Source organism: Malus sylvestris, chromosome 10 (genome assembly GCF_916048215.2).
Source record: "Malus sylvestris chromosome 10, drMalSylv7.2, whole genome shotgun sequence".
Classification (NCBI taxonomy): domain Eukaryota; kingdom Viridiplantae; phylum Streptophyta; class Magnoliopsida; order Rosales; family Rosaceae; genus Malus; species Malus sylvestris.
In genome coordinates this window covers 37,062,472-37,075,359 of record NC_062269.1, presented here as the reverse complement: position 1 = coordinate 37,075,359, position 12,888 = coordinate 37,062,472, and the positions used below count along the sequence as shown (strand labels likewise).

Here is a 12,888-nt window from a genome sequence, read left to right as displayed (position 1 = left end):
CGGTCAAAGGGAAGTTGGTGATGTTTATGATCGGTGGAAAATTATCAACAAAGCGTGCACTTTGTGGAAGGGAAGAGAGCCATGGTTGACATGCCTAGTGGAAGGGGCGCCTCATAAATTGTGAGTTTCTTCGTTGATATTTTCTTGGTCATGTACATAATAATATTTTGAAACTAATTGTTTTTATGTATTTGTTGCATAGGGTGACAAAGCAATGACAATTTACAAGACAAGAACTACACCAAAAAATCAAGCTTTTAAGTTGCATCATGCTTGGAACATCCTCAAAGATTGTCTGAGGTGGGGAACCGATGCAAACCAACAACGTGGAAGATTATTTCATAGTGAAGCCCCACCCCCAAATGATGTCAATGAAGGTGTGAATTTTGCCGACAATGAAGGTGTCGAACAAATGAACCCAACTTCTTTTGCAAGGCCCTCGGGTAGAGATAAGCAAAAGGAAGCAAAGAGAAAAAGGAAGTCCTAAGATCCGATACGTGCACAATTTGCTAGCGAAATGGCAAGAATGAACGAAAACCAATGCCGTCGGCAAGAAGAATCGGCCCAAATGCGTTTGGCCATGAAGGAAGAAGGGGATAGGGAGCACGAAAGGTTCGAAATTAATTTGATGATGAAGGACCTCGACAAATACACTCCAGAGAGGAAGAAATACTTACGTGGTAAACAAAATGACATTTTACGAAAGAATGCCACAATGAGTATATTTCAAGATGATGATTCATCTCAAGACTATCACCCAAGTCAAGATGGTGGATATCATTATTAAGTTTATATAGTTTATGAGTTTTCGATTGTATTAAGTTTATGTGGTTTATTAATTGTTTTTTTTAATTTTTTTAGTTTATGTGGTTTATTAATTGTCATTTGTATTAAGTTTATGTGGTTATCATGATTTTCATGTATTGATCTAGTGATTTTTCAAAAATTATCGGAATTTAAATATTTTTAGGTTAAAATGTTCATAAAATTTATTTAGGATAGTCTACATAATTTTTTTAAAATTAATTTTAAAAAAAATAGCCTTAATTCATTATTTGATAATCTCGAGCTAAAATTTTAGGCCAGAAGGATTAGAGTAGAAAAACTATTTCTGGGTTAAAACCTAAATTTTATGGGCTAAATATTTTTAAGTTTTAGGTCACCATTGGAGATGGTCTTAGTCTCCACAACATAACAGGATTGAAACAGATAAGTTTCATTCGTCTTATAATCCCTTATAACCCTCGCAAAATGAATTGTTCACCTATCACATGTTTACTTATCTGGAGTGAGTATTAAAAGTATTTTAGTCACAGGCTTTCAATGCGCTTACTATACACATGGGTATTGAAATTATTATGACTCATGTATTAACTCATATGAAATAAAAAGCATGTGAATCACATGATGATGGTTAGGAGAAAGTTAAATGTTTTTGTGAATCTTTTCGGTCTCCCAATAGGGTGAGCTTTCGTGGCACCAGTTGGTCATTTAAAAAAAAAAGCATATTGGATTGCAAACCGCATAAAGCCAGGAAATGTTTGGGCCACCCTCTAAAGAACTCCGACGGCCTGACCCGGCTTAAAAATATGACCCAATCCAATAATAAGTCAAGCTCAAGGCCCAAAAGAAGCTCAGACTAAGTGCCTGCAATCTCAAAAAGCCCAGACCAAGTACCAAGTACCAACGGTCCAAAACCATCCAAATCCAGACTATGGCTTGTACCATCTTCAACCCAACAAAAAAACTGTCAGTGAGAACTTCCATCAAACACCTGCAGTGCCACTAGTCCCCAATCCTCGAAGCCCTCACTCGCTCTCTCTCATGGTCGCTCTCCACCCCGCCGCCGTCGCCCAAGCCACCGCCGTCAAAGCTAGACCAGCAAGACCCGTACTCGCTCCTCAAGCAAGACCCAATCGAAATCTGCTCTTCTCTGTGGGTCAAGGCATTCTCTTCCCCAACCTCACCGGCTTCCTCTCCAAATTCGGCCTCTGGGTATTGGCCTACCAGCGCTCCTGCGCCCACGTGACCGGCACGTTCCCGCCCCGCAGCGCCATCCACTCCCGCGTCCTCCATGACCTCCTCTCGCTCCGAAACGCCGTTGTTCGGGGGAGTTTCTCCTGGAACAAGAAGACCCAGCAGTACATTCGAAGCCCCAATGACAAACCCAGCAAAGAGATGGTATCTAAGCGTAAACTCCGGGCTATGCTCGAGGCCGACGAGCCCTGCTTCCAAGACCGGGTCGTTCAGGAGGTCCTTTTGATGATATTGGAGCCTGTTTTCGGGGCCTGGTTTTCGCCAAAGTCCCACGCTTTTCGACCCGGAAGGAATGCCCACACGGTTATTCGGACCATCCGGAGCAACTTCGCCGGGTACTTGTGGTTTCTGAAGGAGATATCAGTGAGATTTTTTACAATGTGGATAGGAATTACGTAATGGGGTGCTTAGAGCAGGCCGTGAGGGACCGGAAAATATTGGGTTTGATCCAATCGGCTGTCGAAGCACCGAATTGAAAAAGGAGTGATGGTGATGAGGAATGGCCGAAGAACAGAAAGAAGCGGCTAAGAAGAAGACGATTTTGAACGACAAGGAGCCGAAGCCGGACCGTATTGGCTGAGAACGTTTTCAATTTTGCACCTGAAGAGGCTGCTAAGGTACCTTCTTATGGACATTGTGAAATTTTGAGTCCTTTACTTGCTAATGTTTGTCTTAATGAATTGGATCAAGTAATAGAGGATAAGATAGTTGAGTTTATTAGGCCATCTAGTCTCGATTCTATTTGGAAAACTGCGATAAACGATGGTTGTCATAACCCGTCTTGGCCCGAGTTTGTTCCTTCTAGTGGGAATGAGAAAACTGGAAAAATGGATTATATACGATACGGGGGTCATTTCTTGATTGGTATTCGAGGGCCCAGAGAGGATGCAGTGGATATTCGTAAGCAAATAATCGAGTTTTGTGAGAGAAGATTTGGGATAAGGTTGGATAACTCCAAGGTGGAGATTGAGCACATAACTAGGGGAATTCATTTCTTAGACCATATAATTTCCCGCAGGGTTATACACCCCACGCTTAGTTACACGGCCACTGGAGGCAATGTTGTGAGCCAAAAAGGTGCAGGGACTCTGCTTTCTGTTACTGCTAGCTTACAACAATGTATTCGCCAATTCAGGCGGCTTGAGTTTGTTAAGGGCGATAAAGATCCTGAGCCACTGCCCTGCACTCCAATGCTTTACTCTGGTCAAGCTCATACCAATTCCCAGAGGAATAAATTGTTAGAGACCATGGCTGATTGGTACAAGTATGCTGATAATCGCAAGAAAGTCGTTGGGTTTTGCGCCTATGTTATACGTAGCTCTTTGGCCAAACTGTACGCTGCAAGGTATAGACTAAAATCACGAGCCAAGGTGTATGCAATAGCTTCACGCGATCTCAGTCGTCCACTGAGGGAGAGCAGCAACAATTCTGCGCCTGAATATTCTGATCTATTGAGGGTGGGACTTGTTGATGCAATTGAAGGTGTTCGGTTCTCACACATGTCTCTGATTCCATCTTGTGATTACTCCCCATTTCCTAGAAATTGGGTCCCCGATCATGAGCGGCTCTTGCGTGACTACATCAGACTTGAAGACCCAAAATTCTTTTGTGCCTTGCATAGATCAATTAAACGAGATGGTTTAATTTTGCCTCAAGATGAGATATCTGAAATTCTGTGGGATTTCAAAACCCTTGGGGTTTTGAACTATAAGCTTAGTGAAGAAAGAGAAACAAGAAAAGATTGTGCCTCATGATTCATTCTATTAGAGAATGGAAAATGAAACTTGATCGAGAGTTGAACAGGGTAGGGCACCTGCGTGGAATGCTTATAGTGTCCGTTTCATGAAAGGATGTCAACTTTCCAATTCTTTCTGAGTCAAGCTGCTTTTAAATTGTTGCTGGACTGCTTGGAATGCTTATAGTGTCCGTTTCATGAAAGGATGTCAACTTTCCAATGTTATACTTCTTTCTGAGCCAAGCTGCTTTTAATTGTTGCTGGACCGAAGGACTATGCACGATTGAAGGTGAAAAAAAGCAGGAAAGGACCAGCTTTCAGTACAAATGTCAGAAGTGATGATATGGATTATGGACCAAGTTTCCTTCAATGATTTTCCTTCGTGTGGTTTGCTTAGCAAGAAATCATTTCCACAATAAAATTTAGTTCTCTGATTCAAGCCACCAGTCATTGAGGACTCGAGTGAAGTTTAATGAGATGATTCTGCGGATTCGTTGTTGAATTTATTGTTGAAGTAAGGTTTACAGTTGAACAAATGGATCGAGAAAGGAGGATTTATCAACTGTTCCTGTCAGAAGTCTGCGTACATCGGATATGCATTGTAAATTGATGCAATTTTTCTGTAAGAGCCAACACCAGGGGTTTATTCTTTCGTCCTTCACAAAGTATAAGGAATTGATTCATCAAAGACGAACTTATTGGGTGAGGAGCAATATATAATCCAGCACAAGCTGATAACACCAGACTTTATTATATTTATGTTAAAACTTAAGACTTTCCTGAAGACCTGAGTAGTAAAAGCAAAGACTCAAGTGCTTGTCTATCGGATCACCCTCAGTTATCCTTATTATCTTTGTCCTCAAATGCCAAAGCTGGGCATGTTCCGCTCAGGCCATTGGTTTCCTTAGCGGTCCAACCCTTGAGCTGCTTAATCCCACCTTTCTCAACCAAGCATTGTGAGCTCAGCGTTGTAAACGATGGTCTTGCTGGTGGCCTTCAATTTTTGCTCACTCTTCTTCCTCTGCTTCAGCCGCACAAAGCCTGAGGGCCGGTGGTAGCCCATCTCATCGATGTCTGCTCTAAAGAGGTCTTTGGGCAAAGCGAGTTCCTCCAGCAGCTCACGGAGCTTTTGCTTGCACACAGATTCACCGTGGTAAATCTCAACGTTGTTTCGATGACTTTCGATTAGTGTCGAAGAATGGAATTGTTTGGGAAGGATCAAGAGCTGGTGGTGGGAGGAAATTGAGTGCAGGATTGGATTTATAATGTATGCAAAGCTGTGGCTGCAAGTTGCTTGCCGCCGAAGTTACAGAAACCTAACTCTAAATGTAGCTTGCTACTTTCTTGGAAAGTGGTTATATACTATGATTTTGTTATTTTAAACTTAAAATCAGTACTTTGAATGACGAGAAATTTTTCAATGTGATGGGAACACGACTTGGTACACCAAGTGTCATAATACAAATAGTTGGAAACTGGAAAAAAAAAATCTCCAACCACTTGTACTATGACACTTGGTGTACCGGTCCGTGTTCTCGACATACTAAAAAATCTCTCATGAATGACGATCATTCTATACCCTAAAATCGAAAGTTGAAGAAAACTGAGTAGATGTTAAGAAAATCTTATCTTATTACGACTATATATACGATATTAAGACACAACCAAGTGAAATCAGCTCAAACTTCAAAGTGGGTGGAGGCTTTTGAATTTCAGAAGCATAATTTTTTTAAAGCATTGACATGATGACATCTTGCACAAAGAATTTCTCATCGAACGCATCCTTCAACAAATTCATTTGATCAACTAATACCAAACAAAACATGTGAGAACATAATTTAATTTGATAATCATATTGTGGTTGGTTATCCTAGTTGGCCTTACACAAAAATCATACATACACAAATAAAATGAAACTAAAAAAAAAAGAAAATTTATTCAATCTCGTAATTAAAAGCTTTAATTTTCTCCCGTCACCGTCGCCGTTTTACTCTTCTCCTTCAAGCCCAAACGCCGTGGCGGGGAACGACCTAGACAATCCGGTACCGTTAGCGAACGTGATCTTATCCAGATCCGAATTAGGGTCCACGTAGATATCCGAAATGGAGACCCAAATCAGAAGCTCTTTGCTTTTGACCCCGGAGAGCCGCCGCATCCGGTGCTCCTCCACGAACCCCATCACCTCCGTGTCATACGACACCGTTTTGGAAATGGCGCGGAAGCGGTGCTCTTTTCTCTTCTTCTGCTTGAGCCAGACGAAGCCGGAGGTGTGGTTGTAGCCAAACTCGACGACGTCGTCCAAGGGAAGGAGGCCACGTGGTAGGCACATTTTGTCGAGCAGCTCGCGGGACTTCTGCCTGCACAGGGCCTCGCCGTGGTAGATCTCGGCGTCTTCTATGTGGCTCGCGATTTGTTGGGCTGACATTTGTGTATTGAGAGAGAGAGAGAGAGAGAGAGAGAGAATGGAAATTCAGATGGATTGATGTTTCTGGCTAATAAGAATTTGCATGCATGGGATGGAGGGTCATAGTAGGATTGGCTATAGTTTGCTTTCGTATATAAGTGATTTTTTTTAGTTGTCACTCAGTACTATGTTCTGGTGATATTTTTTTTTCACTTGAAAGTGAGATATCTTAGGTTCGAATATCATGGATAACGAATTCGATATCAAATTAGACTGCCAATTGTGTGGTTTAGCCGAATTTCCCCTCCCTTTAGTATAAAAATATCAATGTCTTAAAAAAAAGTGATTTTTTAGGCGAAACGATAGAAATATGAGAAATACTACACTTATCATATATTTATACCATATTTTTTAACTTCTATCTGATCGCATATATATATGTATATGCGATTTCATACAAATTACAAAACAAAAATGTAACTTTTTTCTTTAAATTTTTTTTACTGTGAGTACTGCATTATGGTAATGTGATATATACTTTGTTTTGAAGTAATGTCACATAAGTTTAATAACACTCAAGCTCTACTGATTTGTTTAACGAGGTACTGAATTTAAATATCATGAAAGATAGTTTATAGATATATTGTGTTTGTACCATACTTGACCAATCCCGAAACTACTGATCACCGGTCGACGTTATACCGTCAAGGACCCAGAAGAGTTTCCTTCCAACCAGGAGGCCAATCACAGCGCGACACATGTCGACATTAGAAGCCAATCACAACACGACACGTGTCAACATCAGAAGCCAATCACAACACAACACATGTTAATGTCAGAATGAAAGAAACTCTCTTCTATAAATAGAGATCATTCTCTCACAATATCCTAATATCATTTGTACTAAATCATTCACTAGTACACACAAAAGGAGAGTTTAAACCTATGTACTTGTGTAAACTCTTCACAATTAATGAGAACTCTTCTACTCCGTAGACGTAGCCAATCTGGGTGAACCACGTACATCTTGTGTTTGCTTCCCTATCTCTATCTATTTACATACTTATCCACACTAGTGACCGGAGCAATCTAGCAAAGGTCACAAACTTAACACTTTCTGTTGTACCAAAGTCCTCACTGATTTTGTGCATCAACATTTGATGCCGTCTGTGGGAACGACACTTATTCCCACTCTCTTCAGCTTTGCCAAGCTGGTTTCCACCATTCGTACACTCTCTTTTGACCAGACATCCCTCTCCAACATGGGGAGCGAAGGAAGCCACAACACACAAAATGACACCCCTCTTGCACCTAGTGCGAAGCAAACGAAAGAATGAAGGAAAAAATGTTGTTCTTCAAGCTAAAGTTGATGAGCTAGAAGCTCAGAACAATAAGATAACAATGAAGAATGAGGTCCTCCAGGAGCAGTATGAGAAGCTCTTTGAGACGCTCCACGAAACTAGGCGTACTCAAACACGCGAGCTCGTTGCCTCTATGGACTTCAACCATCATCTGGGTACTCCCCAACACGGAGGGTCACCACCCTTTGACATGGGTATCCTTGATGAGGAGCGAGCTAATCATCAAAACATTGATCAACATGAGACTTCTCTTAACCCAGATGCTTCGACCCGAAGCTGGAGAAGTGGAGGAAGACACCTCCTTGCAGAAGGGTTGGAATGATTGAAAGACGTTTATCGTGATTGCCGAAACTTCTTAAAGCAACGTCGAGAGAATCCCCTCCACATATGCTTGAAGATCAATGACCCAAGGGTTTCTGAAAGACTCGGTCCCCTCCCACGACCTAGGCCCGCTGCCAATCTAGGGAATGAACAACAGGTTCTAGAGGAACATGAAGGTACATGAGACTTTGATGTATTCTGACAGACTCGCCCTAGAAGTCAATACGACGAGTTTAAGAAAAAACCACACGCCGTTGCTCAAACTTTCCTACTTCCAAGAGGCGATGGAGACTTACGAAAGAAAATTCCAGTGGTACATGATTCCATTCAGGACCCTCTTGTCCTACAGCTTTTTGAGGAAATAAACAAGTTGAAGGTCGAACGTCAGGCTGAGATACCTGACTGGAACCAACTTAGGCATGGCCCTCTCACAAGAAAGATCCTCAACACCCCCTTCAAGCTAAGACAAAACAAAAGCTTGGTTTACAACTCTATAATAGAAAGGAAGACCCAATTGAACACCTTAACCTCTTTGAGTCCACCATGGCATATCGGATGCACACCGACGAAGAACGATGTCTTCTCTTCCCCTCCACTCTCTCTGGCGGAGCTCTAAACTGTATTGCCGTTTTTCACCTGAGACAATAGACTCATTTGAGGAATTGAGGATGTTGATGCACAAAACCGGATGGTCTTGGAACAACGTAAATCCGACCGTGAATCTGCAAGTAATGTAAATGACACAAGAGTTATCGTGGTTCACCCCAAGGTTTGGGCTACGTCCACACTGATTGTATTATGTTTCTCTGTTGAAGAGGGAGAGAGAGATCTTAGAGCTTAGGGGGTGTGAGGAAGCTTTGAGAGGGATGAGGAGAGGCTTCAGAAATGGCCTCTGATGGTGAGAATGAGCCCCTCCCCAATTGTGAGGGTGAGGGGTCCTTTTATAGAATAAGGACTCCTCACTTATTACATATTTGCCCCTTCCTTTATCCCATAATTACATTTAAGTCCCCTGAGTATTTGTACGAGATCTAAATACGAGGCCCTAAATATGGTATAAACAGTAGTCCCCCAAGTCTTCAGTCAAGAGAGTCTTTTGGCTGGAGACTTGAAATTCAGTCCATGTGTGGGCCGAAGTAACTAGATGTCGTCTAGAACTAATGCTTGATATGAGGCGGTGCTCAATCTGAAATGATGCTCAACTAGAAGTAGCACATGTTGCGAGGCCGCTTTGCTTGTAGCTTGTGTTGCCTTGGTTGGCTCGGCTTGTGGCGTTTGAAGGTGAGGGAGTCCCTTTTATAGAATAAGGGCTCTCTCCTCAATACATAAGTGATGGGTTAGAGTTGATGCTCGCAGTGAGACGGTTGCTCAGTAGGCGACGATGCTCTCTAATGGTGGTGAGGGAGTCCCTTTTATAGAATAAGGGATCGCTCCTCAATACATAAATCATGGGTGATCTTCAATGAAAGTGAGGGAGTCCCTTTTATAGAATAAGGGTTCGCTCCTTAATACATAAATAATGGGCTAGAGTCCCCCAAGTATTTTTCATGAGGCCCAGTTGAGGCCCAATATATGGTACATAATGTAGTCCCCCAAGTCTTCGGTCAATAGAGTCTGTTGGCTGAAGACTTCAAATTGAATCCATGTATGGGCCGAAGTGGCGGTTGTTCGGATGTGGTATTTGTATACCTTGCACTGAAGCTTTGTAAGTGAAGCTTTGCAAGTGAAGCTTTGAAGCTAGAGCTCTGTAAATGAAGCTTTCGAAGCTGGAGCTTTTACAAATGAAGTTTTTGAAGCTAGAGCTCTGTAAATGAAGTCTTTGAAGTTAGAGCTCTTGTAAATGAAGCTTTTGAAGCTAGAGCTCTGTAAATGAAGCTTTCGAAGCTGGAGCTTTTATAAATGAAGCTTTTGAAGCTAGAGCTCTGTAAATGAAGTCTTTGAAGCTAGAGCTCTTGTAAATGAAGCTTTTGAAGCTAGAGCTCTTGTAAATGAAGCTTTTGAAGCTAGAGCTCTGTAAATGAAGCTTTTGAAGCTAGAGCTCTTGTAAATGAAGCTTTTGAAGCTAGAGCTCTTGTAAATGAAGCTTTTGAAGCTAGTTGACATGAGTGATGCTCATGAATGTTTATGTTGATTGACATGAGTGATGCTCATGGATGTTGTCATGAGTGATGCTCATGAATGTTAACATGAGTGATGCTCATGAATGTTGACATGAATGATGGTCATGAATGTTTATGTATGATTGTTATGAGTGATGCTCATGAATGTTTATGTATGAATGACATGAGTAGTGCTCATGTATAATTTGGAGTACTAGGCGTACTTGTGATGACCTGGTTGGTGCTATTTCAAGCCTATGGGCCTTTGCCCTCCACAACATGTCAGCCCATTTGTTTTGGGCTTTTCCTTTTTTTTTTTTTTTTTTTTTTTTTGACCCTCTGATGGGGTTTATATATATTACCCTCTGATGGGGTTTATACAGATGTCTCCGAAAGATAATAAAAATAAATTACATCATTCGGGTGGGGTGTTTATTACTTGTTTTTGCAGTGTTTTTCTGCTGCACTCTCTTCTTCTTTTCTCTTTTTCTTTTCTGCTTTACTTTTGCTTTTGTTTCTGTCTTCTTTTCTCTTTTGCAGATGGCAGACAAGGAATTATAAGTACATTCATCTTATCTCCGCTTTTGCACGATCCCTCATGATCACAGCCTCCACCACCTCCCCATACTTCATATTTTATTTATGGCTGATGAGCTCCAGGGTGAAATCTCCTGTATGGAGACAATTTGTACATGCTGCCTTTTAGAATAGTCCACGTTGAATCTCCTTTTTGGTGCTGTTTTGCTTTTACTTTTTCTTTTCCTTTATGCTTTTCCTTTCTGCATGGTCCACGAGTCCCTCACAATTATCTCTGGTCTTCCGCAATTATACCTGTCCACCCATGTTCTTTGGCCTTTGGAAAACATCTGACTTTAAGCTTTTAATTGCCATTGCTTTTTCTTGCTTTTCTCTAGGAGGACAGCTGCTTGGACAGACACCACCCATATGCCTTTCTTTATCTTTCCACTCATTCTCTGCCCACCCATGTTCCCCATCCCTGTCTGATGCAGTCCTTTTATTGAATTTACCAATCATACCCCTGCAAGCCACTGAAACATCTCGGATATCTCTTCTCCGACGCGCTTTGTTTCCAAGCTCGAATCGCCGGCGATAGACACCTCGCTCTGGCAGCTACCTCCACTGTATACGGAGCTGCTAATTTTTTCTGTCTTTTGAATGAAGATTTCTATCGTTCTAGCCAAGCAGAATGATTAACGAATGGTGTGAATATTTGTACCGGTCGTTGTTGTAACGAAATCTCACAACTACATGTTCATTCTCCCCAGACAGAGCCTCTTCACATAGATGATTTGGAAGATACGCCGAATGACAACATACGGTATCATCCCTCGTTTCCTGGGTGGCTCTGATGACAACATACGGTATCATCCCTCGTTTCGACGGTCAAGATCGACGGTCGTAGGGAAGCGAAGAGTGGGGCCAGGTATGGTGGATGAAACACCTTCAGGTTGAGATCGGTGGGGAAAGTTCTCCTGAAGTTGTCCATCTCGTGTGGGTTGCTCTCGCCTACCAATACTCTGTCATCTGGCACAAGAACAACGGATGAGTGGTACATTGTTGGAATGCCGGCTGGCTTCAGCACCACGATTCTCCGTTCCGGGTTGGATTCGTAGGTTCAGTACAAGACCGGGTTGAAAACTGGATTTTTCGCGTTCTCCCAGTCTACGGTCCCGTTCAATGTGCCGTTGATTATGAGGACGTCACCCGTGGGCAAGAGTAGCATACCGGACATGACATGGGGCATGGGCATTCGGGGTCGGTTTATTTGATCCGGTCGCAGCTGTTGGAGGCGAAGATGTGTACATTTTCATTTTTCGCCTTGGAGGCGTACCATCGGTTGTCGGAGAGTTTTTTTGGGAGCTCGACCCACTGACAGCTACTGTCGTTGCAGGGTAAGAAAGTGCGGATTTTTCAGATGCCGATATCCCCGTATCCGCTGGTTTAGACGAGGGTTCCGTTGGGTTCAGGGACGCCGGAAGAGCAACAGAACTCGGAGGCGACGAAGAGGGGGCAGAATGTATCGGTGGCGAGGTCAGAGAGGAGGGAGTGGGCGGTGCAGTCGTTTACGGTCATGTTTCTGGGTTATGTACTGACGGCAGGCGGTGCCGTCGGGGAGGGTGAAGATAGTGCAGAAAGATGGAAGCTTGAAGCTTTTCGAGTGAGCTTTAATGGTGGGAGGTTTATGAAATACTCAAGACTCAGCTGCAAAACTGCTCAACTGCACTTTCATCACACCACAGGAATAAGGGAGTACGAAGACATTCATATAGCGCAGACTTTGCAGACTCAAGAGAGAGAAAGTTTGGAGCTTTCAAGCACGTGATTCACCGACACCTTGTTGGCCGAATCGAGCACCAGGGTTCTGCCCAGAAGCGTATCACACATGGCCATGGCCACTGCAAGCTTAGAGAGGATCGAAGCTCCTCCGTAGAACCTGATCAAGAATCCCTCGTCGTCGCCGTCCAGGCTCTCCATCGCCGACATCCCGTCCGAAGCTGGACGCTCGCCCTCGCCGCCTCTCTTGCTCCACCGACACGCCCAATTGCAGCGAGACTCGCAATTCTTCTCCCACCGCTGATCTGTCTGCAGCATCATTGAGGAGCGAAGAGTATCGCCAGTTGTTTCGCCTTCCACCCGAAGAAGCCTTTTTTAGGTGCAGATTTGACCAACGGCGTCAACGAAGGGGAGGACGCCGAGGAGATTACAAACCGACGGGTGTGATTGAGAGATGAGGATCTGCGTGAGGCTGAGGCGGCGAGGTTTTGGAGCTGAGCCGAGGAAGTAGGTGCCACTCGCCTCCATATTTTAGCGGCGTCTCGGTGAGAATTTGTTTGGTGTATTTGATTATTTCTCCTCTGAGGAGTGCAGGACTCAGCGACTGCCAAATAGGTTATGTGTTGAAAACTTAAA

The 12,888-nt window shown here is 43.1% G+C and overlaps 1 protein-coding gene and 1 pseudogene across 1 annotated transcript; one reads left to right on the top strand and one right to left on the bottom strand.

The window, feature by feature from the left end:
- Positions 1-311: 311 nt before the first annotated feature.
- Positions 312-5,162, top strand: LOC126584526 (nuclear intron maturase 1, mitochondrial-like; annotated as a pseudogene).
- Positions 5,163-5,537: 375 nt separating this feature from the next.
- On the bottom strand, positions 5,538-6,487 carry LOC126585797 (uncharacterized). The gene has a single exon (XM_050250328.1). It carries the CDS (start codon positions 6,195-6,197, stop codon positions 5,760-5,762), a length of 438 nt encoding a protein of 145 aa, XP_050106285.1. The 5' UTR covers positions 6,198-6,487; the 3' UTR covers positions 5,538-5,759.
- Between the last annotated feature and the right edge of the window lie 6,401 nt (positions 6,488-12,888).

Bases quoted from the DNA above. Each gene is read 5' to 3' on its own strand.
- LOC126585797 (XM_050250328.1), bottom strand. From the start codon at position 6,197: ATGTCAGCCCAACAAATCGCGAGCCACATAGAAGACGCCGAGATCTAC.